Genomic DNA, 27,826 nt, shown 5'->3' with positions numbered 1-27,826 from the left:
CAAGTCGGCGTTCGTCGCCAATGTAAGATTTTCTGGCGGCACTTAGTCACAAAGAAGAACGTTAGAAAATGGTTCTTCATGTCTCGATTCTCTCTAGAATTTTACTGTGCTCATGGCTGGCCTCCTTATAATGCAACAGGATCACCAACGATGGATATCTAGGTAGACCACTCCCACGCGCAAACACCACAGCTCAGGCGGGACGAGACGTCCAGAGTCCAGTCGAAGAGCCTCAGCGTCTCTCATATGTTCCCACAAGGCACGGTGCCCGTTTTCTTTTGGCCCCTCCAAGCCATAAACGCCCTCTCCCATCCGTGAATTGGTCTTCGTGGCTCAGAGTCCAGTCCAGCAGACTACCGCGGGAGAAAAGGCCTCTCCCGGTCCTCGCTCAGCCTAACCGCAGCAAATCGCTTAGCAAGACGTTCCCCATCATTAGTGGCGGCGGGCGCGCGAGCAGAAGAGCCAGACGAGCCGGCCGATCGGGCACCAGAGTTTCTCCCGTCGGGCGCCGCCTCTGCCGCCGCCGCAGCGGTGTCGCGAGGACGTTTGGGTATTCGCTCACCGGTAGTTTGCAAAATAGTGATCAGGGTCTGCCAGCCCGGCGTCGAACGCAGCTGGAAGGCGTCTGCGAGGTCGTGACCAGTGGCCACACGGCACAAGAGGTTCTCCTCGTCCTGTAGAGAAAGGGAAAGGAAACCCAATGATTAGCTGGATCGAACATTGACAAATACGGGAACAATTGGAAGACTTGCCTTTGATAGAACGCCCATCTGGTGGAGGAAGCAGAGCAAGTGGAAGTTGGACACGTTAAGACCCTTCGAGTCGGGCGCTTGGTTGATCTTGAGCATCTTAGAGACGGTAGACACCTCCTGGCTCTGGCCAATGTACTCGCGGTTTGCGATGGGGAAACCAGAGTCTGTAAAGTATGGCTTTGGGTCTTGAGGGAAGCCGTGCGTGAGCGTCACAAAGAGGTACTCGACCGGGAAGGACGGTTTGGCATTCTCCTGGACGTTGGCGCCGTACTCGTTGACTCTGCGGTAGAACACCTCGGGGATATATCGCGTACGGCTGACAGATCCGTCATCTTCTTCCTCTTCGCGGACGAGCATCACGCCAGGATCTGCAGATGGCTCGATAATGTCTGCCCGCACCATCTCGACGGCCGCGTTTGACATCTGATAAGCAGAGATGGCAATGTCGTTGTTCTCATCTCCAGAAATAACACAGGTTACGAAATTTGAACCAAAGCGGCCCGTGTCACTCCACTTGGTCGGCTTCGGATGCTGCGCCTGCAGGCGAGCGGCGAAACAGATCTCCTGCGACGATAGGAAATACGAATCGGCGTGGCGCTTACAGACAGCCTGACCTTCCTCGCCAGGCGCAGGCGGTAGAAGATCGGTCCAGATGACACCAACCTGCTCGAGTCCACAGAGCTTGGCCACGGCATTGACATCCTGCTCGTTCTCCCAGGGGTTCAAGGAGACGCCGTCAACCTCGTCTACCTGCGGTGGCTCGTAGATAGCCTCGACGACAGCCTTGATTCCCAGCGGCACGACGTCATACTCTGCGTACTTGCCGTAGAGGTAGCCGATGCGCTGGGCACCCGTCTCTCGCCACGCGTTGAGGAACTCGTTGATGATGTTGCTGTCCGCAAACTCGACATGGTCAACCATACGGAACGGCTGCGGTTGTAAAGTGATGGCACTTGGCTGGCATTTGGTACAGATTCCCTCGGGCCACTGAGGATGTCCCGAAGGGCAGTCACGCTTGACACGGTAATAGGGCTCAACAAGGGGAGGGATGAACGATGCTCCCAGTTCTGGCTTGTTCGTCGCCGAGTTGACCTTGCGCAAGTGCGAGTGCAGCGACAGGTACTTGATCTTCTTCTCAGCAAGGTACTCGGCATTGAAGGGATCCAGCGGCTGGCAGTAGTCGCACATGCCCTTGGGGCCGTGCCTGCACATCTTGGTATCCAGCTTGCGCGGGATCTTTCCATCCTTCTTGTCGAGTTGGTCGTCGAGTTTGGACTGTCTGACCACTTCCCAAGGGTTCTTGATCTTCTCTGACGGAGAAGCAATCGACGGAGGGTCGATGGGAAGATCTTCAGTCGGGAGTATCGGCTTGCCGTTCAGCCTGTTTGCCGAAGAAATCGGCTGCGTGGTCTGTCCGTTGCTCTCGTTTGGGTCTCTGGACTGGTACTCGAGAAAGATCATGTCGCCATGACTGTTTCAAGTTAGTGAATGATGCTATACAGAAGCTAGAATGCGCGCACGCTAACCTCAGACCTATCCTCCCAAGCTCGAACTGGGCGATATCGCGGAGATACTTCTTATCTCCCTGCGATCCGGGAGCATTGGACAAGGTGATGGTGTTGGGGTCCACGGTTGGGGGCAATTTGGGTAGCAGCTATCGAAACGTTAGCATCGTTGTTTGCGTGGGATGGACAAGACTCTCGTTCGGATCGTATACCTTCTCGCCAAGCTGACCAAAGGTCTCATTATTGTTGACCTCGAGACGGATCTGGCCGTCTGGTCCTCGAAGCCGGAGCAACATCTTGACGAGTTGGGGGCGATGTTGCCCGGAATGCGCGAGAGCTGGGGAGGGTTATGCGTATGTGTACAGGGTCCAGCTGCTTTCTCGAGAACACCAGATATTGAAAACCCGGTTTGTAATGTTGATTTGATATGAAGAAGGAATCGCCACCAGGCTGACCAGGCTACGAAAGAGGTGTTGGAGGTGGGCGCGTGTAGCAGTGAATCACGCAAAGAGCGAGGTTGCGTGAGAGGTGCATCAGTGAGAGCTTGATCAGCAATCGTCATTGCTTCGTGCCTAGCAGCGACGGATGGAGGAGGGAGGTACCTGCCTGACGCCACTAAAGCCCGTTGGTAGGTACCTCCTTCAGTGCTGAGACGGGGTGCAGGTACCTGAGTAACGGCCCGTGCTGGTTGTGCGAGCCAATGAATATCAACAGTTCATCAAGAGCTACCAGTGGCCTTACTTGAATGCTAACATGCATATGATCCGTGAGCTCTAGATACCTACCTTAGGTAGATTATCCCATTACCAAAAATTACGTGAGTTTTATGAATTGTCAAGAAGTAGGTACTTCTGTTACCATCACTTGCCCGACAGAAGGTGGGGGAAGGTACGGAGGTCTCAAGCGCCGCCTGCCGGTGGATGCCACCCTAAATAGACGCGCTGCACAGCTGATTGGCCCCCTTCGAAAGTACCACTCAGCAGTTTTTCCTTAGCGAAGGTACCTGCCACATTGACACCTCAAACCCGCAAACAGCCAGGGCAGGTGGTAAAGCTGTCATCTTCAAACCGCCCACTAAGCACTTAAGCTCAAAGTAATGGACCACGGCAAGATCGACAAAACGCCAGACCACACATACTTGTCCTCCACAGACCTCTTTTGCCTTTTTGGAGATATCGTGGCAGTCCCAGCGACAATTCCTTGACACACAATCTCCGCCTGGCAAACCACACTCCTTAATATACAATGTTTGAAGTAGACTGGAAGGGTCTTATCCTTCCCTTGGCTTATGTCCTCGTCCTCGGCGGCACGTTCGTAACCTTCTCTACGGTCTACAGGCAACGGAAGGCTGGTATGTCGCAGCATCACAGTCGCACGCTCGTTTCGTTGTGTATGCTAACACCGTATTTCTTTCTACAGCCCAGAGCGCTAACCTCGCTCCCTGGTTCCCTCCGCACCTCCAACGAAATGTCTATCTGTCCCTGCTGCACCTCGAGCCCGAGGAGGGCAGTTCCGAAAAGACGCCCAAGGTTCCCGATAGCGTCCTGCGCGCAGCACTTCTCCGCCGCGCTGTAGAGGATATTCACCGCCTCGTTCAAATTCGGACTGGAAAACAGGCATGCGCATCGCTGCTACAACGAGGGAGTGTCGGCGATGATCTGTTCCAGCGCTTCACTCGTGCTGAACAGGAGATGGAGGCTGAGCTGAGGGACGTCGTTATGGAGGTATGCCCCCAAGTTCCCAAGTTCCCAATTTTGATTGACGTCCTTTGACCAATGCTGATCGTCCCACTCAGGCCAATGCGCTTGCACCCAACTGGGGCCAGACCATCTTCCAGTCTGCCAACGAGATCGCCGCCAATGCCATGTTGCGCACACGGCTCGACGAGATCCAGGCCCAAGCCGACGCCGAGAAGGAGTGGTGGGAGAAGCGCCGCGCCAGCATCTCGCAAGACTTCATGAAGGAGCTCGACGAGGACGAGTCAGCCAAGAATACTGCCTCTTCCGGAAAGGCAGCGACAGTGGGCAGCGACGACGAGGCAGTCCTAGTCGAGTCCAGCACTCCTGCAACCACCCCATCATCCGCATCCAAGAAGAAGAAGGGCAAGAAATAGAGGTCTCCCGGATCTGGCAGGAGACGGAGAATGGCGAGGAGCCATGGCTAGGCAGCAAGAATGGCCGGTGTATAACTAGTATTCGCTACTTCTCAGGAGAGACCAGGCGATAGCGATACCATATTGCATTCTGTGGATGCACGGCGTTATGGACTCATATTATGGCATGAAAAGCGTAGAAAGAGGGAACGCTCTCCTTGATTGAATGCTATACCAAATATTATCATCGCTCGCCAAAAGGGATGCGTCGCTGCTCCTGTTTATATCCTCTCTTCTTGCTTCTCTCCTCCTAACGTAACAAGTGAAGAAGAAGGAAGGCAAGAAAGAGAGAAAAGAAAGGAATGCCCAGACAGAAACAAAACAAAGTCAAGAATAATACCCCAGTTTCCTCCTCAGCGCCTCCTCGCTCGCCTCCTCGGCCAACCGAGCCCTCCTGACATTCTCCAGGATCTCGTCCTCCGTCGGCACGCGGGGGTCTACATCCATGAACTCACCCCCGTCTCCTTCCTTCCCAACCTCCTCCCACTCCTCCTCCTGCCGCTGCCAACGAGGCGACCCGACGTACGGCCGCCGATCGACCTTGAGCCCGATAAAGTAGCCCATGCGCCGCCTCTTCTCCTCGAGCGGTAGGTCCGCCGCCCACGCCACGGGGCAGGGATACAGCGCCGCCATGTCGGACCGGCGGCCGCGCTCGCCGCTCTGGTGGTAGAAGCGCGCGAGCTCGTCGAGCTGCGGCCCCGTGAGCAGCCAGTAGTGCAGCAGCGTCCGGGGGAACTCGGGGCACACGAGGCCCGTCGTGACCTGCACGAGGGGCATCAGGGCGCCGGCCATCTGGCGGAGCTTGGCGGCGAAGGCGGGCGAGCGGCCGGGCCGCCCGTAGTACCGCTGCTGCTGCGTAGGATAGTGGAATTCGTCTCCCCAGTGCTGTTGGGGGTCCTCCTCGCCATCGGTGTCTGGGGCGAGGGTTGTGCCTGACCAGCAGGAGGGCACGTCGGACAGCGTGGGAGAGACGGGTGAGGAAGGGGCCGAGGACGATGTGCTCGATTTAGATTGGTAAGGGTGGTGGCGATTGGACTGGCGTCGAGACATCTTCTTGGTCATTTGCTCTCGACGAGAGGTGCTCCGCTACTGGGTGTACTTTCTTTGCTATTGCCGCTTGCTGTCCGCAATCCGGGATTGAGAATGCCCTCTTCTGGTATAAACGGAATGATGTAAAGAAAGGCTACATGAGGAAATGAGAGCTGGTGATCGGCGTACACCGGTAGCACCTCCAAGCCACGGTAGACAATGTTCTGATAGACAACTTCATGTCAAATTGGGAGACAAATTTACGGAGAGCAAGGTGTAGAATATATAATATCATGCTGACTTTGTTCCCAGATCGCCTATGAAACAAGTCAACGGGCGGCAAAGACAGAAAGAGTGAGTGACTTCTTTGTTCACCAACTCTATTTTTGGGATGGAAGCGGTAAGGGATTCACCAAACGCGCTGTGACAGCCAGTCACTCTTCTGTTGCATTGTTTCGACTGACACAACAAAGCCAGGCCATTCGACATGTCAATCTCGCGACGACCACAATCAACATCTCCGTCACAGCCACTTGAGCTTCGCAACATGGTCGGCCTTCTTCCTGCTTGCCTTGACATATCCCATGGCTTTCAGTTCGGCCAGTGCACGGTAAAAGAGAACCAGCGCCGTCCTCTCGTCGTAGCGGTCATCATCCTCGCCACCGTCGTCCTTTTCAGCGTCCTCATCCCCGTCAGCATCGTCCTTGCCGACGACTCCGTAAAACGCAGTCCATAGATCCGCCACGTTGACGAGCGAGCCCGTCTCCAGGTACAGTCGATATAGCACGGCCGTGGCCGGCTCCGTGGCCGCCAGCACTTGTCCCTTGCCGGCGCAGCACGAGCAGGCAAGGTAGTCGTGCGGTCGCGTCAAAGCACGCTGGAACACGGAGCCCGGGCGCGGCGCAAAGACGTCCCGGTGCGGCAGCTTGGAGTCGTAGAGCCAGAGCTCGTGGAGAAAGACGCTTTCTGCGCCCTCGCAAGACAACTCCTTAGACAGACAATCCGTCAGGCGGTCTACGAGGGCAGTGAACTCTTTGTCCTCCTGAGTCAGCGCCGACGTGTCACGGCTGAGCTGCACCTTTTGTGCGATGACGGTCGTGCGGAGGACCTTGCTGTGCGCGCTGTATTTGCTGCGCAGCTGAGCTCCGCTCGCGCCTGCTTTGTCCTGTAATGCTTTGACCGCTTGCTCTATGTCGTGTAGTGACCTCCCCAGCGCTGATTCTTTATCCTCGGCGCCTAGGGCCAAGTCCGGGTCACCGTTCCGGTAGGCCTCGAGAACTTGCTGGATCATGGTCAGGACTTCATCAGGCCCCATTCGCCGCACAGGGTCAGCAAGAATTGAACCTTCAGCAGAGAGGTCAATCCCGTCAGACAGGGCATCGATATAATGTTTTGCAAAGCCTTCCGACCAGATGTCGGCGGCGTATAGCAAGTGGAGGCACCGCGCGACTTTACTGAGCCAGGCTTTTCGATCTTGGACAGATCCCTGTATCTGCTCGGCAAGGTATTCATCGTCGTCTAATAGCAACCGGGCAGTCTTGGTGTCTTGGGCATCGACTAGTGCTTCCACCCGCCGGCGAAAGGACGGCAATGAACGGACAGATTCCAGATGCTCCGGCTGAATAGAACCCCGCCCGACGGCCCCTTCTTCAGTGGTAAATACACTCAAAGGATTCGCGTAGAAGTGGCACATATAAGCATACTAAGTTATTGTTAGTTCGTGCTGTGAGAGAGTAGACAAAGGCGGGAAGGCACACCTTGAGCGAACCGACAAAGACGGGCAGCCCTGCAACGTGGTCGCTTTGTCTCTCAACCAAAGATCCGAGAAGGGAGGGGCCGACACTAAGACTCGTATCCACAGCAGCGACAGCCCTCTTGACGATGCTGTCGAGGATGGCTGCTGTCTGGACTACATCGAACTGGCCTCCGTAAAGGTGGCGACATGTTGACTTGAGGAGCCGTGCCTGGAACAGCTCTACCGATGTTGCTACCCCAAATAGCAGCGTCCACTGAATACGGCCACGCCAAGAACTAGACAGCACGATGAATAAGTCTGACTTGTAAGGCGGAGGAACAGGGCTTGGCTCACTTGAAGAGGGTTATAAGGTCCGAGAGTAGCCCACTGTCGAAAGCCTCACTGTCCTCGAAGGTAACAATGACCCTCCGTAAAGGGTTCGATTTGACAAAGGCGTGCAAAGCCTCCAGGTCGTAGTCTAAGAATTTCCTACCCTGTTCCGGTCGTCAGCGTTAGACCCGATTGTGCCCACAGAACACAGTATCATAATGGATTACTGAAGACTAACGTCTTGGCCGACCATAACTTCGGCATCATCATCGTCGATTGATGTCCTCCTCGTGGCATCCCTGATGATCTTCTTCAGCGTGCCCTTGAGGTTAGGTGCCTCGACGGAGCGGATGCGGACGAATCGGCCTTGGCAAACGTCGTGCAGCGTCTCCGAGAGCTGCTCAAACAGCAGACTTTGAGAAGCAACATTGGGCCCCGCAACTATGAAGGCTGTTGGAATCTTCTCGCTATCATGAATGGTACAAATCAGCACAGGTTGGGCGTCGGGTCAACAGGGCCAGTGCATGGACTCACGTCTGGTCGACTGTATGGCGGACGAAAGCGCTGACCTCCTCTAGCGTGCTCTGATTCGCCTCTCTCAAAACTCGCTGTGTGGTGATGTGTGAGCAATATTCTGACGAACCGGACCCCGGACGGGGCGCCTTCTCCGTACCTGGATGCGATCTTCAATAGGGGCCCACGAAGTCTCGAACAGCTCCTTGCGTCGGCGCACACACTCTGCTTTCTCGGCACCTTTGAATAAGGGTTCGAAGCCCGAGGAGACATCATCGGGGGTCGTGCCGGCAGGTTCCGCTGTGCCAGATACCCTCCGCCTTTTAGATGGCCGCGAGCCATGCTCGGCATCTTCTATGGGGTTGAAGATGTAGGCGGCCTGGTGTCCGTCAGTCATTGAGAAGCGAAACAGGTGTGCCGAGAAACAATGACTTACCTGATGATCGTCTTCTTCAAAACCCATGGCTTCTCCTTCTGCGATGGCCATTTTTGGTTTCTTATATGATCCTTACCTAGGTACTCTGTGTCCAGTCTTAGAAACTGATTGAGTGTGAAAAGGGAGGACGCGTTAAGCGTTGGCGCAGGCGCGATTGCAGGGTTAACAGGGATCGATGCACGAGCCACCAATTTCACACTCATCAAAGAGATGGTATGGTAACTTCCTTCATTCTCGCTCTCGAGTCAAGGTGCAATACTGACAGCCTTGAAGATTTTTACTTACCCAGATATTATATTAAGTGCTTATTAGCAATAAAGATTTGTCAAAGTAACTTTGATTTCTTTGTATTGATATATGTGCTTTCCCCTGCTTGCTACCAGAGCTTTCTCTCACTCTGTGATGTGATGTGGAGTAAATGTTGTTACTTGCACCACAACTTCGTATGAACTACTTGGAGCTTCACTTGAACGTTCAAGCCCCATCAAGAATCTGAAGAAAAAAAAGAAAACTGCATCTACACCGAGTCATAGCGAAACCCTCCACTTTTCCCTTGCGTTTACCCAGCCGGATTGAAAACAGTCTCCCTTTACTCCAACCCCCAGACTGCCCAGAGCAAGGCGCAACAACATGAGCGCCACGAAAAACCCGCCTGGCGGCGCATCAGCTGCGGGCGCAGACGACGAGGAAGACGACTACATGACCATGACCTTTGGCGACGACGGCGGCTCCGCCAAGAAGCCCGAGACCTCGCTGCAGCGCCGCCAGCGCGAGCGCCGCGAGGCCGAGGCGCGCTCCCGGCCCAAGTCCAAGGCCGAGCTGGCCGCCGACGAGGCCGCGCGCCGCGAGTCCGCCCTGTCGCGCAGCCTGCTCTCCGCGCCGCAGGCCACCAAGTCCAAGGGGCTGGCCATGATGGCGCGCATGGGGTTCGCGCCCGGCTCCGCGCTGGGCGCGCCGGGCAACGCCGACGCGCGCGCGGAGCCCCTGCGGCTGGCGGTCAAGGAGGACCGGGGCGGCGTGGGCGCCGAGGAGGAGCGGCGGCGCAAGTTCCGCGAGGAGGTCGGCGAGGAGGCGCTCGAGGAGGCCGAGAGGCGGAAGAAGAAGATGCGCATCGAGGACCTGGACCCCGCCGAGTTCCGGGATCGGGTCGCGAGGGAGCGGGACGCGGCGAGGAAGGAGAGGCAGGTACACGCCGCGCAGAAGGTGGCGGAGGGCATGGCCGAGCAGAAGGAGCGGGGTGAGGATGGGAGAGAGACGGAGCGGAGCGATGATGAAGTCAGCGGCGATGAGGCACAGGATAGGAGGAAGCGCCAAAAGAAGACGAAGGGTGGGATGTCTTCTCGCCCACTCAAGTCGATCAATGTCCTGTGGAGAGGACTGGTGCGAGCACGCGAAGAGGCTGAGCGCGACCGGAGGATGCGGTACGACCTGGAACAGAGCCTTTCGCGGCTTCCTACGTATGAGGACGACCTGGACGACGAGGATGACAAAGTAGCCATGGGCACGTCCAAGACTGTCGTCTACGCTACCGCCGAGGACCTCGATGAAGAAGACCCAGAGTTAGACGAGTTCAATACGCTTGAGCCGGACGAAAAGCTGCAGAGGCTGGTCGAGTTCATGAGGAAGGAGTTTCATTACTGCTTCTGGTGCAAGTTCACATATCCGGATGAGACGATGGAGGGATGTCCAGGTCTTACAGAGGACGATCACGACTAGAGACAATAGAACCAGGATAGAACCCACAAGATACCCCGTATGCCTCTTGATATGTTCAAGAGTCATTGTACAGCAGGCTTGCCGCAACTTTGTTTCCTCGTGCAATGCGTGTATGTATGGGTTTGGTCCCTCGAGATCCGAGGCTAGAGGTGCCAGAATACACTTTCAAGATTAAAAATAAATCTTAGTATCATATACTTGCTATGATAGTCATCAGAGCCGAGTCTCTATTTATAAATACACTGATCTACATTGATTATGTACCGCTCGGCGTCAAGGTATCGTACACGCCCAGGTCCTGAGCGGCCGCATCATACATCTCCTCGAACTCGTCCTCCGTCGCGGGTATCTTGCTTCTATAGTACTGCTCGATGACAGCTGCCAGCTCGTCTCTTTTCCGTTCAGGCGTGATGTTCTCGAGGTCCTCCGCCCCCGCCATCGGCTGAGCAGCCAGCATCGACTGAATCTTCATCGTAGCCTCTACGATCCTCTTGCGAGTGCGGGGCGTGTCCCTGTGCAGATCCGGCGTCTCCGCCACCATCTCGACGGTGAGCACATCCGTCGGAGCGAACTTGAACAGCTCCCTGAGCGTTCTGAATGCCACAATGAAGCCAACATAATCCTCAACCTTGCGGAAAGAGTGGAGAATGAGCCGCGCGAGCTGCTCATGGGCATTGTCATCTTCAAACACCCAGAAAGAGCCCACCATGTCCCGGAAGAGCTCGCGGCATACGACAGCATCGGCCTCCTTCTGCTCCTCTGACACCGACAGCCACAGCATTCGGTTGATAGGCAGCGATTTGTAAAGCGTCAAGAACGTGTAGTGGTCGGGCAAAAGGTCGTGATCCCGGGTCATGGTGCGATACATCTGCAACGCGTCCGGCCCTTTCCCGTTCTGCACGTACGACTCGAGCAGCTGGTTCATCATGAAGGCATCAGTCGAGATGTCGGCCTCCTTGAACGCAACCCATAGCTGCTCCAGCCGGCCATGCAGCCCTCGGCTCCGATAGTTTTCGGCCATCAGAGAGAAGGTTTCGAGTGTAGCCCTGGGGACGAAAACCAGGCCTGCAACGTTCTCCTTCACCTTGCCGCTCTGCCATAATCGCAGAGGCCACTCGAGCGCGGCCTCGCGCTGCCGTAGCTCAACAAAGACATGGCGAGAGCGGATCATTGCCCAAGCCAGGTCGTCTGCCTTTTCCTGATTCTCTGCCGTGCCGGACCTCAGCCACGCACCAATGAGACCATTGACCTGGACTGATGCCGCCATAATGCCCTTGCTCTGCATGAATTGCAGGACCTTCTGAGCGCCGTCAAGATCCCCAGCCCCGATCAGCCGCTTCAGCCACTTCCCAAGGAAAAACTGGTTGCTGACAGCTGAGGGAAGCTTGGTCTTGCCATGGACGTCGATAGCCCCTGAGAACATCATGTCCACGAACACGTGAAGCGCATAGTCTGTCTGGCTCGAAGAGAGGAAGCACGATATAACCTCGTCGTAATCCTCGATAGCCATTGAGTCGCCCAGGAGATCTCGGAGCCGACGATAAGCTTCCCATCCCCTCTCATGGTTGACATCTCTCGAGGCGCAGGCCCTGATGAATGGTACAAGGATGCGCGGATTGAAGTCTGACGAAGCAGCGCTCAAGGCTTTGAACGCTCGCTCTGCTCGGTCCAGATCTCCATTCAACGAGCACATCCGGATGCCCAACTCCCAGTACTCATTCAACGTCTCCGCTTTGGCACCAAGAACAGAAGATGCCCTCTTCCAATTTTCTATCGCCTCCTTCTCCCAGCCCTCAACAAACATGGCCTCGATCGTCAACAGCTGCTGGGGGTCGCCCAATGGGATTCGAGCTGCGTTCATATCCTTGGAGAGGATGTATATATGGGCCATTCGATTGTTGTTGTCTTCAAGATCCGCCGCAAAGATGTTCCACATGGACTCCCAAACGTCCGCGGGTACGTTGTCCCATGATTTCGCGAGTCCTACTCGAGCCAGGGCATATGCGTTCCAAGCTGCTGCTATCGTCCTCGATTTGATCTCGCCCCTGTTGTATTCCTTGTCCGCGCGCCGTAGTAGTGTGTTCAATTTGTCTACGTGTTTTGTCTGGGTCGGGGTCAGGTTCGTGGTCTTGACGGGCGTGAGCTTCGAGACGCTAAAGTCGTCGGCATCTTTTAGCTGTTCCATATGCCTGCGGTATTGTCTCTTGAGTCTCTCCGTCTGGGACTTTGCGCCGTTGCCCTGGATCATCTTCATCAGGCGACCTGCCTCCTTCAGCTTTCCCTCCAATTCTTGAAGTTGCAGTTCGACATCGTGGTTCATAGCTTTCGAGAAATCCTCCTGATCCCTGAACTGCCGCAGCTTTCCACTCTCATCTTGCTGAAAGAATCGAACAGTTGCCGACTCATCTTCAACTGGGGCTTTAGCCGGTGCCGCCTTAGTTCTCGGAGACTGTTTTCGAGCTGTCGCGACAGCTGATGTAAAGAATGACCGGGGCTGCCATGATTGGGCTTGGGGTTTCTGAAGCTGCCCCAAACAAGATCGACATATAAAGTTGTTCCGAGTCCCCAGCTCGGCTAGAGGTATTTTAGGAGGCATGGGGAACTGCAGGAAGATTCGTTCTTAGGACCATCACGACAGTCTGCGTAAGGTTGCCTGTATGGAAAATCGTCACCTTCACTATCGGTGCTCCTGAACGTACTAAGAAATTTGGCTTATCGCCGCGCGTTATCGATGTGGGCCGGGCACGATAAGCGCATGCTAGAAAAAAATATGTTGACCGCCCGGGCAGAATAAATTCATTCCTCCAATGGACCCGTACTGGCGACAGGATTTATCTGGGACGATACAGCTCTCTGGCAGAATCTCTCGACCGCAGGATTCAAAACGTCAAGATGTCGAACCCCAACCCGGCGTTCTTACGGTTCACAGGCCACAAGGCCTTCGCGCAACGCCTTGTGCTGTCAACACTGACCGGCCGACCTATCCACATCTCGGGCATCCGCAGTTCTTCGCCCACTGCGCCCGGTCTTGCCCCGCATGAGATCTCCTTCCTCCGGCTGCTCGAGGCCGTCACAAACGGTAGCTCCTTCCAGATTTCATACACCGGTACGACGATAACGTACCATCCCGGCCTCATCACCGGTGCGATTGCCGGCGCCGGCGCGGTCGAGGGCGACATCATCGAGCACAACATCCCCTCCAATTGCACTCGCGGCATCTCCTACTTCCTCATTCCTCTGGCGTTATTGGCACCGTTTTCAAAAGCACACATGAATGTCCGCTTTTCCGGGCCTGGTGTCATCACTTCCGCGACCGAGAGCGGAGACATGTCAATCGATTCTTTCCGACTGGCGATCCTCCCTCTCTACGGTCTCTTCGGCATTCCACCTGCACGAATAGACTTGTCCATCAAGCAGCGATCGTGCCCCGGCCGCGGCGACAGGAAGGGCAATGGCATCGTTGAGCTCCGGTTCGCCAGCCAAGTCCGCCTGCCGAAGACGCTGCACATGAACCGCAGCTCGGGAAGGGTGAAGAAGATAGGCGGAGTCGCATACTGCAGTGGTGTCTCAGCTTCGAACAACAAGCGCATGATCCACGCCGCTCGAGGCGTCCTGAATGCATTATCGAGCGACATCAAGATTGCGGAGGCACCGCCTGGCCGCGATGATGCGAGGAATAATGTCGGCATAGGTTTCGGGATGAGCCTCGTGGCTGAATCCAGTGTTCCTGGTGTCATCTATTCTGCGGATGTTGTTGCTCCCTCCGAGGGTGGTGTCTTACCAGAGGATCTTGGTACGAGGTGTGCCTACCAGCTACTGGAAGCAATTGACCAAGGTGGCTGTGTAAGCTGGGCGGCTGCGAAGACTGTATTGACATTGATGGCGATGGGTTCAGAAGATGTTGGTCGGTTACGGTTGAGTAAAGCTGTCATAGGCACAGAGGAGGTGGTCGGCCTAGCCAGGGACCTCAAGACGTTTGGGGCCAGTAGTTGGGGTCTACGAGAGGCGGAAGATGACGAGGGCGCGGATGTGCTCGTCTCAGTCAAGGGCTCAGGCGTTGGTAATGTTGGCCGCAAGGTGGCGTGAATCTTTGAAATGATACCCAATAGAACCGTCAAACAGCACCCATATCTGTGACATTCGGGTCTCGTGTGAATGCGCTGAGAAATCATATTGCACTACGTCTGCTGCTGCTGCTGCCTTCGTCGGCGGATCTCCAACCGGGCTCGACGTTCCGCAGCCAGCCTGGCTAATGTGGCCGTATAGCCCAATGTCTGGAGAGAGTAAGCCGCCGCGCCCTGGTAGTCATTGCCGGCGGTCCTAATAGCTTGGATGACGTGAAAGTCGTTGAGAATCGCGTTTCCAGACCGCAAGGTATCCATCAGCTCTGGGAGTCGCCGCCTCGACGACTCAGCTATGAGGCGGCTGCTCTCCCCGTCCTCTTCCGCCGCTACTTGCGATCCCTGACCATCGAGCTGCCTCAGCTCGACATCATTGGTTTCGTCCACAGTGGCAGCCTCGTTGCTTAACACCCCGCGTTCCTCCGAGTCGTGATCCTGGCTGGGTGCTACCGGCACCGTAGCCGTCTCCGCCGCAGGGGCGGCACTGGTCTCTGCCGAGCTCCCTTGCGTAGCTCTCAAGGGTAGGACAATTTTCCTCAGCCTCTGTCGCTCTGCGTGCACCGCCAACATAAAACACTGTATCGCTAGTATGACAAGGTCGAGAAGGAGCAAGCCCAGCCTCGACGTGGGGGCCTTCTGGCCGACAAAGTCGATTATGACACCCCCATGTAGATATCCGTGCATCGCTTCGCTCGCTGTGGGAAGAGACGAGAAGATGTGCAACAGCATGCAGATGGCGTTTGGGCCGAAGACAGCAAAGACATGGGGACGGTGCGCCGGGACCAATGCTAGGTATTCTTCGGACTTGGGGCTCAGGAACATGGAATGCGTGCCCATGCGGATTAGTAAACGAAAGAAGGAGCAGCTACACGACGCGCGCACTCGTCAGCGACTCAGACCACGTCTCGGACAAATGCCTTTGAAATGGACTTACTCTAGATAGTACAAGGCACAGAGCTCTGCGAAGACAACCATGTCCAGGCTGGTCATGAGATGTGTGGTGAACTCGAGCTTCTTGGCCAGGCCGGCCTTTGCCCTGCGCGCCGCCGACCTCGATCGCTTGCGAGAACCACCGGAACGGCTGCCTTCGGGTGCATTCTCAGCGGTACCGTCGGGTCTGTCGTTGTGGGTGGGCTCACTGCCCGAGGCGGCGGCGGCGCTCGGGATAGGATCATCGTTCATAGCTCTGCTGCATCGAGGGGTGGTGCTCCGAACAGGCGTCTCGGTTCGAATAGTCGGCGCGGTCGCTTTACGTCCTGCACATCATGAGTGACTGCCGCCCTCGTGGTAGTCCTGTGGATGGCACAGGCAATATACAATCGGACAGGCTTCTTTGGGAGGGAAAGGTGGCTCGAGGTTCGGCGGCGCTGGGACTGTCTGATGATGGAGGTCGGCTGCATGCGGTGTTGCATTGTGGTTTGTCAGGTACCCTCTGTAATTGCGTGGAGCTCCAAGCCAGGCGGGCGGCTCGATGACAGGGATGTGTCATGCCTGGTGCTTACTTTGACTTTCCGCTGCACACGTCCCCATGCTCCCCATCCACATTGAGCAGAGGTCAAGAATTCCATACCTACCTTGCAGACCCTCGTAAGAATTGATCGATCTGTCTAAAATCAGGGAAGCTTTGAAATGTGTTATTCCTGCATCGAACATTACTTTAATGCTCTCAAATGTCTATATTCCACTCAAGCCATTGAACATTTTCGCGGCCCTTCACTATGTTGTTACTGTAACACACCATTGAACTACCAGAGGGACGGCTCACCCGCCTTGTCTTTGTGTGTAACTGGCCTTACCTGGTGATCACCGGGTCGATTCAGAGACCATCTCGGGCAATTCCACTGGAATCGTTCTTTAGGTAGTGGGATAATCCATCCCATGGATGATGCCGGTTTTCTTTTTCTTTCTAATCTTCTCTTCCTGTTTTTCTGTTCTTCAATTTCATCTTCTGTCCATCCCAGCATTTCCCCTTGAATTCGCACAATTTGTGCTAATTCAGGTCTTTGTCTCTTTTGGTATGAGTCGGCGCGGCGGTGTGGTTTTTAGCTTCATCCGGTCTCGCTGGTCTTCAAGGGGAAAACGTTGAGAGGATCCAATCAGCTGGAACGGGGTTATCTTGGGGGAACTCGAGCCTCCAGCACCTTTACCAACCATGAACAAACGGCCAGAAACAGGTAGGCTGTTAGAACGATCAAGCTTCTTTGTTGTGTTCCTTTTGGACCATCCTATCAGCCTCAAAAAATAAAGTCTTTGGCCGACTTCAATGGCCCGTTAGGCGGTTTTCTTCAGCTCCAGGAAAGGAAAGCACTCACGAGATTGCCCGCACGTATTGGCTTGAGCAGCTACAGCTGGAGAGTGACGACAGTGGGAGCGCGCTAAGAACGGCCCCTACACCTCGCTAACCCAACCCGGCTTCAGGCCAATCCACCACTACGGAGTATGCGTGAAATCCTGGAAGCTTGACCAATCTGGACCAGGAGAGAAAAAAATTGCACCGGGGAGTGCAAAAGCTGCGATATCTTATCGGGACCCCGCCAAAATATTCTTCTACCCTTGTGCTCGCCCTGCTCCGGTGACTAACAACCTCAACAACTCGATACCGCCAATTGACCTTTCAATCTTTGCCAATTGGCTTGCGCTGAGGCAAAGGCTGCGTTCCTCCATCCCGAAGCCAAGGAATACAGCCTCTTTGCGCCTCTCCCTTCACAGACAGCACCTCGATATCATGCCGTCGACCGTGGGCCTTGCCGGCAGAGCTCCTGCTCTGCTCCGACATGGTCGACGAGTCCCCATTCCCACGTCCGCCTCGGCCAGGACGTTCACCTTGGGAGGTCTGAACGCATTCGCGCAAGCTCAGACCCAGATCAGGAATCAGAGGTACACCCAGAAGCGTTCGTTCACTCGGACTGCTATCAGGGCGAGCACTGCAGCTGCCCAGCCTGCTCCCGATGCGAAGGCCTACCTCGACAGTGGAGTCATAAAGCCCCATGAGCACGTCGACGTCAAGAAGGTCCTGGTTATTGGAAGTGGTGGTCTTGCCATTGGTCAAGCCGGAGAGTTCGATTACTCGGGTTGGTGCCCCTTAAACCTCCGGACCGAGGATGCGGTGAAGCTCGCAATGAGTCACACGTCCTGTACCACAAACAACCATGCTGATAGAATCTCTCGAAATCAATAGGATCGCAAGCTCTCAAGGCTCTCAAGGAGGCTGGTGTCGCCTCTGTCCTTATCAACCCCAACATTGCTACTATCCAGACGAACCACAGCCTCGCCGACGAGGTCTACTACCTCCCCGTCACCCCTGAGTATGTCACCTACGTTATCGAGAAGGAGCGTCCCGATGGTATCTTCCTGTCTTTCGGTGGCCAGACCGCCCTGAACCTCGGTGTTCAGATGCAGCGGATGGGTCTTTTCGAGAAGTACGGTGTCCGTGTCTTGGGTACCAGCGTCCGCACTCTCGAAGTCAGTGAGGACCGTGACCTTTTCGCAAAGGCACTCGACGAGATCAACATCCCTATTGCCAAGTCCATTGCTGTCAGCACTGTTGATGAAGCGCTCGACGCTGCCAAGAAGATTGGCTACCCTATCATCGTTCGTGCCGCCTATGCTTTGGGTGGTCTCGGTTCCGGTTTTGCCAACAACGAGGAGGAGCTGAGGAATATGTCCGCTCGGTCGCTGACCCTCTCGCCGCAAATTCTGGTCGAGAAGTCCCTCAAGGGCTGGAAGGAGGTCGAGTACGAGGTCGTCCGTGATGCCAACAACAACTGCATCACTGTCTGCAACATGGAGAACTTCGACCCTCTTGGTATCCATACCGGTGACTCGATCGTTGTCGCACCCAGTCAGACTCTGAGTGACGAAGAGTACCACATGCTCCGGTCTGCAGCTATCAAGATCGTTCGGCATCTAGGTGTCGTTGGAGAGTGCAATGTTCAGTATGCTCTGCAGCCGGATGGACTTGACTACCGTGTCATCGAGGTCAACGCTCGTCTTTCGCGATCGTCCGCTTTGGCATCCAAGGCTACTGGATACCCCCTGGCTTACACGGCTGCCAAGATTGGTCTCGGACACAGCCTGCCTGAGCTCCCCAACGCCGTTACCAAGACCACTACGGCTAACTTCGAGCCTTCTTTGGACTACATTGTCACCAAGATTCCTCGATGGGATCTTTCCAAGTTCCAGCATGTCAAGCGCGACATTGGTAGTGCTATGAAGTCTGTTGGTGAGGTTATGGCTATCGGCCGAACATTTGAGGAGTCGTTCCAGAAGGCCATCCGCCAGGTCGACCCCAAGTTTGTTGGCTTCCAAGGCGACAAGTTCGCCGACCTCGACTTCGAGCTTCAGAACCCTACCGACCGCCGATGGCTCGCCGTTGGACAGGCCATGCTCCACGAGAACTACTCGGTCGAGAAGGTTCATGAGCTGACCAAGATCGACAAGTGGTTCCTGTACAAGCTGCAGAACATTGTCGACTGCACCCGTGAGCTCCAGCATGTGGGCAGCCTCCAAGGTCTCAAGAAGGATCACATCCTCAAGGCCAAGAAGCTGGGTTTCTCTGATAGGCAGATCGCCATGGCCGTCGGCAGCACTGAAGATAAGGTCCGTGCTGCTCGTCTCGACTTTGGCATCCGACCCTGGGTGAAGAAGATCGATACCCTGGCTGCCGAGTTCCCTGCCGATACCAACTACCTCTACACCACCTACAATGCCTCGACTCATGACGTTGAGTTCAACGATAACGGAAAGATCATCCTGGGCAGTGGTGTCTACCGGATTGGTAGCTCCGTCGAGTTCGATTGGTGTGCTGTCGGTGCCACGGCTGCCCTTCGCCAACTCGGAGAGAAAACGATTATGATCAACTACAACCCAGAGACCTATAGCACAGATTTCGACACTGCCGATAGGCTCTACTTTGAGGAGTTGAGTTATGAACGTGTGACCGATATCGCGGAGTTGGAGTCTGCGTCGGGCGTTGTTGTGTCTGTCGGCGGGCAATTGCCCCAGAACATTGCCCTTCGACTTCAGGAGACTGGCGGCCTGAACGTCCTCGGCACTGACCCCCGCGATATCGATAAGGCTGAGGATCGTCAAAAATTCTCCGAAATTCTTGACAGCATCGGTGTCGACCAACCTGCGTGGAAGGAGCTAACCTCTGTTGCGGAGGCCGAGAAGTTCGCAGAGGAAGTTGGCTACCCTGTCCTGGTCCGACCTTCCTATGTCCTGTCTGGCGCTGCCATGACGGTCATTCGCAGCCGAGATGAACTCAAGGACAAGCTTGAGGCTGCCGCAGACGTCTCACCCGACCACCCAGTCGTTATCACCAAGTTCATCAAGGGAGCTCAAGAAATCGATGTGGATGGTGTCGCTTCCCAGGGCAAGCTCATTGTCCATGCTGTCAGTGAGCACGTCGAGCAAGCTGGCGTCCACTCTGGTGATGCCACTCTGGTGCTTCCCCCAGCCAACCTTGACGAGGTCACTATGGAGCGCGTCAAGGAGATTGCTGAGAAGGTTGCCAAGGCGTGGAAGATCACTGGCCCCTTCAACATGCAAATCATCAAGGCGGACGATCCCGAGGGGCACCTTCCTGCGCTCAAGGTTATTGAGTGCAACCTCCGTGCCTCTCGTTCTTTCCCCTTCGTGAGCAAGGTTCTGGGTACCAACTTCATTGATATCGCTACCAAGGCTCTTGTTGGTAAGGACGTCCCTGAGCCCATGGACCTGATGAAGGTCAAGCGCGACTACCTTGCCACGAAGGTACCCCAGTTCTCCTGGACTCGACTTGCTGGTGCCGACCCCTTCCTTGGTGTCGAGATGGCCAGTACTGGTGAGATGGCCTGTTTCGGAAAAGACCTCGTCGAGGCCTACTGGACCTCCCTTCAGTCCGCCATGAACTTCCGCGTTCCTGAGCCCGGTGAGGGTATCCTCTTCGGCGGCGAGCTGTCCAAGCCCTGGCTCACCACGATTGTCGACTATCTGTCGCCCATGGGCTACAAGCTCTTCGCTGCCGACAAGGAGGTCAAGGAGTTCCTCGAGTCGACTGCCAAGGACAACATCAATGTGGAGGTCATTGAGTTCCCCAAGGAGGACAAGCGTGCTCTCCGCGAGGTCTTCAAGAAGTATGACATCAAGGGCGTCTTCAACCTGGCCCAGGCCCGTGGCAAGACCATCATGGATGTCGATTACGTTATGCGCCGCAACGCCGTCGACTTTGGCGTCCCGTTGTTCATGGAGCCGCAGGTGAGTCTGGTACCAATGCCTGACCTAAAGACGTGGTTCACTAACACTTGGTGCCTGCACAGACCGCCATGCTCTTTGCCCAGTGCATGAGCGAGAAGCTGCCGCGCAAGGAGGGTATCCCCACTGAGGTCCGTCGGTGGTCCGACTTCCTCGGCGGCAAGCCGTTGTAAACAAATATTTCCCCCATAGATATATCCGCAACCATTTATAAAGGAAGATGAGCAAATCTTCAAAAAGCTGGAGAAACTTGGTGTCTCTTGTTTTTAGGGTTTCATGGATCTTTGACCAACGGAGTTCTATTTTGCTGGGGTGTTGTTCTTTTTCATTTTCTTGCGTCGTTTCTTTCCGTTCATCTGAGAGTTTCTCTACTTGTTTTGGCCTCGTGATGGACGATGGAGGAAAACCCTGCCTGGTTGATATCAGTGGGCTGCTGCACGACAACATTGGTTGTCCAAGGCGAGCTTTCAAGAGCTTCTGCCCTGGAGTTTTCTAGTTCTATACCTTACAACTCCTCAGGAAAAATGAAAGATCTTGACTCTTAGAATGTTGGGTTATCCCACTGCCTAATATTGAAGGGGATGAAATAGCTTCCACAAGGTCTTTACTCCCTAAAATGTTGATTATCCCACTGACTAATGTTGAAGAAGCTTCCACGTTTACAAAGGGTTCCTTTGTGAATATAAGAGTGTGAGAACCAGACAAGTGAGTGATGATGAGACAGAGCTTCGAGCCATACTAACCGCCCATTAGTTGAACGAGCAAAAGCCAACCATATGGAGGGTTGAGTGTGTCAGACAGACACCATGTCTGACACTGAACTTCAAGGGCTGTGCCGCGGCTGCTTCTGGAAACAGGTCCTTTGCCCCTACTGCTCGTAGCCCTGGCAGCTTTACCTCCAGCACTGATCGAGGAATCCCCTCCGTCATGTCGCCTCCACCACCACCCAAGCCCAAGAAGCCCGCAGGAAACAGGTTCAAGCTTCAATCGAGCAGGTCCTCTCTCGGTGCGTTTCCTCAAGCTTTGCCTGCAATGTCAGCGGCCCGCACGGCCCTGCGTTCACCGGCCTCTATGCCAGAGGCAACCTGTCTCTTGAGCAATGTTGTTCTCCCATTATCTGAGGCGGTTATAATGTGAGTATCTCACTGCCTAAGTTTAGAGGTAAAGATAGCTGTGACTACCTATCTCGTAGTGAAATAATCATCTATCTACTAGCAGTAAATGTGGACAACATAGAACTTGCATTGGAACTCACAAGAGATGGCTTCGACCACGGTTGACAACAGCAGCACGAGGAGATCTGACCAGAACGACAAAGGTATAATTTCGGCAGTAAATCCTTTTTATTTGCCCATGCTTCACAACGGAGCAAGGCCCCAGAAACGCCAGTGTGCATCGCCACCACCCACCCTCCCCCTCTACCAACCCCCACTCCCAACGGCAAGGAGTCGCCCCGTCGGTCTACTTGTTCCTCGACCTCTTCCTCGCCTGCCTCTCGCGCTCGTAGGCGTTGGCCTCGCGGCCCTCCTCGCCCTGGATCTCGGCCACGAGGCGCTTGTACTTCTTCTCGTACGCCTCGTCCTTGGCCTTCTTGACGCGCAGCGTCTCGCGCGCCATAAAGTGCGCGTCCTTGCGCAGCTCGCGCATCGCCGCCTTGCGCTCCTTCTTGTGCTCGGCCTTGAGCTTGGCCGCCTCGGCGCGCTCGCGGTTCGGGTCGTAGTGCTTGTTGGGGTCGAAGGTCTCCTCGAACTTGGGCACGTACGTCTTGATGGCCAGCGGCTTGTGGTGGTGCAGCTCCAGCGGGCGCCGCGAGAGGCGCGCCACCTGCTGCATGCGCTCGAGCGTGGCGGCGGCGCGCTCGAGCTCCTGGCTCAGGGCGGCGGGCAGCTGCGCCTTGCAGGCCTTGCTGCCGAGGTGCTTGAGCGCCTTGAGGGCGGGGTCAAAGGTCTCGAAAAACGCCGGCTTGCCGCTCCAGATCTCGGCAGCGGCGACGAGCAGGGCGGTGGTCGTGCAGAGGATCGCAATCTTGAGGCTTTCATCCTCTTTTGGGCTCGCGGACTCAGAGCCTGTGCAGTCACTGAGTTTCAACTTGCGGACCTGAATTTTTTGCGCACTCTTCGCTCGAGTCTCCGAGTTCGGTCGATGGATGGGGACGAACCCGGGAGAATCCTTCACCTCAACAGGGGCGAGAGCGCAAAGAGTGTTGATGCTAAAGTTCATCACCTCCGGCACGTACCGCTTCGACAACTGCTGATACTGGATGAAGAGGAGGGAGATATATGCACCTGTGGCGTAATCGGACAGTGTCTTGGGTATCTTTTGTCCGAGAAACCTCGCCATCGCCAACATGGCAGGCGTGACAACCTGATGAAAATGATCAGAGGTTGGGAAGATCGTGCTGATCGCTGTGAACAGAACGAGGTCCCCAGCCTCGAGGGCCAGGGGCCGCTCGGACTCCATCTCGCTGATGTGCTCACGGAACTGCTTGGCGACTTCGACGGGGAACATCTTGGTCAGAGAGTGGACGTGGCGGATGAGGCCTTCGAGGGCAGGAGATGTGCTTTGGCCGTAGTGGTTGCCGAGGTAGGCGATGTGCTCAACAAGCACTCGAGCAAAACGTCCCAACTTCTCCTTGTTTCCACTGTCCAGCTTGGGGTGATGGAGAGCGCGTATCCTCTGGATTACCACAATGAGCTTACTGCTGGGTATCGGCTTGAGGACATCAAGCAGCTCATCATGAGACTGAGGGCAGGGGAAGGTATAAGGGACTCCATCATCATCGTCTTTGGCGTCTCCATTCGTCTTGACAACCTCGCTGAACATAGGGTCCTTGCTCTCTTGCTCGGTGAGAAGACCTTTCGTAAACTCATCTTCCTCGTCATCTTCAACCCCATCAGATTCGGATTCGTCGTTGTCGCTGGAAAGGTCATCTTCATCCACGTCGATCTCTGAGCCGCTCGCGACGAGATCATCATCGATGATAAAATCATCCTCGTCCTCGAAGCCAAGTTCGGTTGCTGTAGGGCGGAGCTTGATACCCTTGCCCAGGCCGAACTCATCGGCTTCAGCCTCCTCGTCACTGGCACCACCCTCCTCGGACTGCTCCTCTTCTTCGTCCTCTTCTTCCTCCTCTTCATCGCTGACCTCCTCTCCGCGCATCCGCTTCATCCGCTTCTCCTCCAGCTCTTTCAGGCGCTTCGATTCTTCTTCAGCCTTCTCCTCTTCAGTCTTTGTTCTTTCCGTCGGTGCCGCCCTTCGGTCTTGTATCATCTGCCTGACACGGGTATCATATGCTTTCTCAAACTCGTCTTTGTCAACGCCGCCAATCGCTGTAGCCTTGCCGGCCTCCCCGTTCGCTGTCGCGAGGCCCTGCTGCTTGCTTCTCCTTGCAAAGAGAAGAGCTTGCAGATCAGGAAGCTCCTTGTCCAGCTCTGCTCGGAGGTCCTCGTCCTCCTCCTTTGCAGCCTGGCGTTCGTACTTGTGCAGCTTCGACTTGGCGATAACCTCCTTCATGACCTCTTGTTTGCTCTTCTTCCGCTCGGGCACCTGTTCTCCTGCTTCGTCATCATCCGCGTCGTCTTCTCCTCTCAGTCGCTTAAGGCGCTTGCGATCCATGCCCGCAAAGTCTTCCTCGTCGAAAGGTAGGTCTTTCTCGTCAAAGTCGTCCCGCATAGCGTCGTCCTCGTCGAAGGTCAGGGATTTACCCATGTGAGTGAGACCAAAGCTGGGCTCGTCATCTTCTAGGTCAAACATGGAGCTCTTCTTGTGGCTTCGCTGCTTCTCCCGGGCGAATCGTTCGAGCGCCCTCTCCTCGGGTGTCATTGTCGGGTCGTCCTCGCCGAAACGGCGATCGATGATACCACCGACTTTGTTCCGCCGCTGCATATCGACCAGTAGAGTTTGACGGCGCTGTTTCTCTGGGTCAGCATAAAATTCGCAGGATCATCGCCCAAAGTAAAACTTACCCGTTCTTCTGCAACAGAGTTGGCCACGCCGGGCCGTCCTTTAATGCCCCGAGCGGCCTCCTTTGTCTGTGGTCTATCCCGAGTAACTTCGAACTTGGGACCACGGGCGTTCATCTTGAACTGGAAAGGGTTGAACTGCTCGCGGATGCCCTCGAGGGCGGCGGTCCGCTGGACTCGCTTGTCATTGCGCGCCTGGGCATCTTGCGCATTCTTCTTCTTCTGTTTCTTTGACTGCTGAGGGCCGATAATACCTTGTTCCCGTAGAGAGGCTTTCAGCCTCTTCAATTGCGACCCGGCCATGTTGTAAGCTGGTCTTTGGCCGAGAAAAATGTATATCGAGAACCTGGGCGACTTTTTTTTAGGCTCTGAGAATGTGAAGATGGGGTTGCTTATCGTTGGATTTTTTTTGGTTGTTATCTTATCGCGAGTCCCGCATTAAGTGCAGGTGGTCAACGTCCTGGCATAATTAGGTACATTTCTTAGCTATGGTAGGTAGGTCGGTACCTGAACCTAAAGACACGACGGCGATTAATATCATCAACGAAGCTCGGACAGGTGCATCTGTCGAGGCGGACATCCATCTCACTGGGAGCATTCTTGTTTCGTAACTACTTGGGATCCATACAATGTGACACGATGGGCTGGTTCTCTTTCGCTCGGGATGAGCGCTTCATCCTCGCCAGCCTCGGCGCAGTCACCTTGTCGACCATCGCGATGATGCGATTCCTACTCATACAGTATCGCGACTCGGCCGTGATCAAACCGGTGCAGCCCAAGACACAGTACATTACGCAGGACACCGAGGATTCCCTCAAACTGGGAACCTTGGAGACTCTCCTCGGCCACTACAACTATGCGATCCGAGATACAGCAGCCAAGATCGTTTGCGATAGATCAGTCAACGACGGCGTCACTGTGAACAATCTGCTTTGGGGAATTACTCGCCCGAACTACGACGAGAGAATGAAGAATCTGCGTGCTCTGGCTATGATCACAGACCAACGTGGGTAGATGGGCAGCAAGCAAAGGAAGTCAGATGGATGGCGTGCTGACACAACCATAGACAGTCTACATTTGCTCAACAACCGAAAGGCGTATCTGGCGTTTGTCCGGTCGCTGGAACTATGTGCCCAGGAGGCGGATTACTCGAGGCTAGACGACAACACTTTCGACGACTACATCCTACGCGACATGTCCGAGAAGATGCTCCTCATGTTTCTCCTGCAGCTCATCAATAAGTACGATCCTCAGGACCTCGTAAGGGCCAAATTTATCGAGAAATGGCTCGCCAAACAGAACTGGGGCGACTCGGATGAGGAGAGGCAGAAGAACTTCGACCAATATATGCATCACCATCAAAATAGGATCACGGAGCTCTATGCGCGTATACAGGCGACGCGCTTGGGCATCGATGCGCTGGAGAAGGCCAAACTCATTCCCAAGGGAAGAAGCATGCCTGTGCCTAATAATCGCATCAGTGTTGTCTTGTCTATTAGTATGAACGAACTTGGCGAGGATCAGGAGGTGACGATACAGGCGGAGGGCCATCAGCCACGACCTATGGAGCAGAGCGTCGAAGAACAGCGGCTTAGGCGGCAACATCGGGAAGCTATGGTATTGAACGATGGGAGTCGGCCGTTTGGTCGAGAAGACATCTTTGAGCGAGAGCATGAGTAGACACGAGGCTCATGGTATGATCTCTTGTGGCAGCAATTAACCAGCGAAGACGTATTGATACCCAAAGAAAAGAAAAGTACATTCAGAACACAATGATTAAGGTTTATGGGACATGCAGCCATGGACGTTTTGTCCGGGTATTGCTTGAGTACATTACCTATTTCGGAAGTCCCATGTCCGTTTCTCTGGGATCTGACTACAAGTACATACTAGTACGGAGTACCAAGGTAGGTAGGTAGCTACACGACTTTTGGCTAAGTGGATTGAGAAGAAGAAGAGGAAGAGACCCCGGAAGGGTAATACTTTGCTCGGCCTCGGTTCTCGAAGGAGTCTGAGGGCAGGGCCTTGCAAGCTTCAATGGAACAAGTGCACATGCATCGCATCAGGCGGTCTGCTAACTATGATCATTTCCGCGAACAGCGCCTCTCAGCTCCCAGAGCGGTAAGGTAGCCGACCCGCTCCCTGGTCCTCTGTCGACCAATGGCGCCGGGCCGGAAGGAGATGGATGGGATTGTCAGCCACGGGTGCTCTGGCGATGTTGCGGTGTCGCGATGCTGCCCAATGGAGAGCACCCGATGTTGCATTGTTTTTCTTTGGGATGGCTCTTTTTGTGGAAGACGTAATCTCGGAGAGAGGAGGAGGCGGAGGGTTTTCACTCTCTTTCTCTCGTCTCCTCTTAAAGATCCCAGAGGCGGTTGCTTTCTTCCCAAACGTCTTTCTAACAAAGTATCCATCTCAACCCATAGCCTTATTTGAGCCTGCTATTTTCCCTCCTCTCTATCTCTCCCTATTGCTCGCCCCCCAGGCACGTCCATCATACTCCCGAATGGGCGGAACCCCCCTGGATTAGAAAAGTGAATTTGATCGTTGGCGAAGCACGGTCCTCCGGCAACGGCATCCGACCCCTTTCCCCTGGCTCTTCAATATCGCGTTTTTTTGCTTCTTTGCCTGGCACCCCTGTGCACAAATATCATTTATACCGCCCCAAATCTTAATCAAGACTCGACATCTCGATCTTAACAAGCACAAAGATCCTATGGTGCAAGCCTTGGCCACCTGAACAAGCCCTTCAGCTCCCGATTTCTGGTCGCCAAAGACGGCCCTGAGCCAACCAGGAGAGAAAGAGAGAGACTAGAAGAATTCAAGGTCAGTGCTGCTTTTCCCTCTCAACTCACCCCCACACACACACACCGGGACATGAGCACCACCACACCACACCACGCGCGCATCGAGACACAGCTCAGCGTGTTATTCGCCCACACGGTTGGCGCGAGTAAACAAATGAGACATTGTGGCGGGCACATCCTTATTCCACATGCCTGATGACCACATACCTACATACCTAGCGGCCGGTCGAACTCCTCTCCTTTGGTTCGCTTTTTGGCCCGTTTGGATGGGAGAGGTACCGCCAAAGGCTCCTCTCTGGTCCCGCCAGTGCATCCATCATCCAGCTCGCTAGGATTGCTAGGTTCACGGGTCTTCTGGAACTGGGATCCGCACATCCATCCCTATTGATCCCCCTCCACTCCCTGAAGGTGACCCCCCCACAGGCCATGGCTGTCGTCCCAGTAAAAAAAAAAAAGACGTTTACTAGTGCCCGGATTGGTGGTCGCTAAGAAGGTGTTAGCAGGTTTTTGGCAGAGGAAATAGGGCGTTGCTGG

The 27,826-nt window shown here is 55.0% G+C and overlaps 11 protein-coding genes across 11 annotated transcripts; 5 read left to right on the top strand and 6 right to left on the bottom strand.

The window, feature by feature from the left end:
* Positions 1-353: 353 nt before the first annotated feature.
* On the bottom strand, positions 354-2,553 carry E0L32_000632 (uncharacterized protein; the record flags this gene model as incomplete). The annotated part of the gene is made up of 4 exons (XM_031140946.1): positions 354-674; positions 732-2,223; positions 2,279-2,406; positions 2,470-2,553. 4 exons carry the CDS (start codon positions 2,551-2,553, stop codon positions 354-356), a joined length of 2,025 nt encoding a protein of 674 aa, XP_030995949.1.
* Positions 2,554-3,502: 949 nt separating this feature from the next.
* Positions 3,503-4,370, top strand: E0L32_000631 (uncharacterized protein; the record flags this gene model as incomplete). The annotated part of the gene is made up of 3 exons (XM_031140935.1): positions 3,503-3,608; positions 3,677-3,981; positions 4,053-4,370. 3 exons carry the CDS (start codon positions 3,503-3,505, stop codon positions 4,368-4,370), a joined length of 729 nt encoding a protein of 242 aa, XP_030995948.1.
* Positions 4,371-4,736: 366 nt separating this feature from the next.
* Positions 4,737-5,471, bottom strand: E0L32_000630 (uncharacterized protein; the record flags this gene model as incomplete). Its single annotated transcript, XM_031140924.1, has 1 exon — positions 4,737-5,471. One exon carries the CDS (start codon positions 5,469-5,471, stop codon positions 4,737-4,739), a length of 735 nt encoding a protein of 244 aa, XP_030995947.1.
* Positions 5,472-5,961: 490 nt separating this feature from the next.
* Positions 5,962-8,503, bottom strand: E0L32_000629 (uncharacterized protein; the record flags this gene model as incomplete). Its single annotated transcript, XM_031140913.1, has 7 exons — positions 5,962-7,140; positions 7,196-7,469; positions 7,528-7,667; positions 7,742-7,970; positions 8,038-8,111; positions 8,177-8,395; positions 8,453-8,503. 7 exons carry the CDS (start codon positions 8,501-8,503, stop codon positions 5,962-5,964), a joined length of 2,166 nt encoding a protein of 721 aa, XP_030995946.1.
* A 579-nt stretch (positions 8,504-9,082) lies between these two features.
* E0L32_000628 (uncharacterized protein) lies at positions 9,083-10,168 on the top strand (the record flags this gene model as incomplete). The annotated part of the gene is made up of 1 exon (XM_031140902.1): positions 9,083-10,168. One exon carries the CDS (start codon positions 9,083-9,085, stop codon positions 10,166-10,168), a length of 1,086 nt encoding a protein of 361 aa, XP_030995945.1.
* Positions 10,169-10,424: 256 nt separating this feature from the next.
* On the bottom strand, positions 10,425-12,764 carry E0L32_000627 (uncharacterized protein; the record flags this gene model as incomplete). Its single annotated transcript, XM_031140890.1, has 1 exon — positions 10,425-12,764. One exon carries the CDS (start codon positions 12,762-12,764, stop codon positions 10,425-10,427), a length of 2,340 nt encoding a protein of 779 aa, XP_030995944.1.
* A 296-nt stretch (positions 12,765-13,060) lies between these two features.
* On the top strand, positions 13,061-14,254 carry E0L32_000626 (uncharacterized protein; the record flags this gene model as incomplete). Its single annotated transcript, XM_031140879.1, has 1 exon — positions 13,061-14,254. One exon carries the CDS (start codon positions 13,061-13,063, stop codon positions 14,252-14,254), a length of 1,194 nt encoding a protein of 397 aa, XP_030995943.1.
* A 92-nt stretch (positions 14,255-14,346) lies between these two features.
* Positions 14,347-15,471, bottom strand: E0L32_000625 (uncharacterized protein; the record flags this gene model as incomplete). The annotated part of the gene is made up of 2 exons (XM_031140868.1): positions 14,347-15,154; positions 15,224-15,471. The coding sequence occupies 2 exons, from the start codon at positions 15,469-15,471 to the stop codon at positions 14,347-14,349; spliced, it is 1,056 nt and encodes a 351-aa protein (XP_030995942.1).
* A 1,543-nt stretch (positions 15,472-17,014) lies between these two features.
* E0L32_000624 (uncharacterized protein) lies at positions 17,015-21,803 on the top strand (the record flags this gene model as incomplete). The annotated part of the gene is made up of 5 exons (XM_031140857.1): positions 17,015-17,360; positions 17,468-20,526; positions 20,589-20,654; positions 21,277-21,656; positions 21,716-21,803. 5 exons carry the CDS (start codon positions 17,015-17,017, stop codon positions 21,801-21,803), a joined length of 3,939 nt encoding a protein of 1,312 aa, XP_030995941.1.
* A 181-nt stretch (positions 21,804-21,984) lies between these two features.
* On the bottom strand, positions 21,985-24,788 carry E0L32_000623 (uncharacterized protein; the record flags this gene model as incomplete). The annotated part of the gene is made up of 2 exons (XM_031140846.1): positions 21,985-24,432; positions 24,489-24,788. The coding sequence occupies 2 exons, from the start codon at positions 24,786-24,788 to the stop codon at positions 21,985-21,987; spliced, it is 2,748 nt and encodes a 915-aa protein (XP_030995940.1).
* A 336-nt stretch (positions 24,789-25,124) lies between these two features.
* Positions 25,125-26,165, top strand: E0L32_000622 (uncharacterized protein; the record flags this gene model as incomplete). The annotated part of the gene is made up of 2 exons (XM_031140835.1): positions 25,125-25,491; positions 25,552-26,165. The coding sequence occupies 2 exons, from the start codon at positions 25,125-25,127 to the stop codon at positions 26,163-26,165; spliced, it is 981 nt and encodes a 326-aa protein (XP_030995939.1).
* Positions 26,166-27,826: the final 1,661 nt, after the last annotated feature.

Source organism: Thyridium curvatum (assembly GCF_004353045.1).
Source record: "Thyridium curvatum strain D216 chromosome Unknown NODE_2_length_892811_cov_85.036431, whole genome shotgun sequence".
Taxonomy (NCBI): domain Eukaryota; kingdom Fungi; phylum Ascomycota; class Sordariomycetes; order Thyridiales; family Thyridiaceae; genus Thyridium; species Thyridium curvatum.
This window is presented reverse-complemented; position numbering and strand designations above follow the sequence as displayed.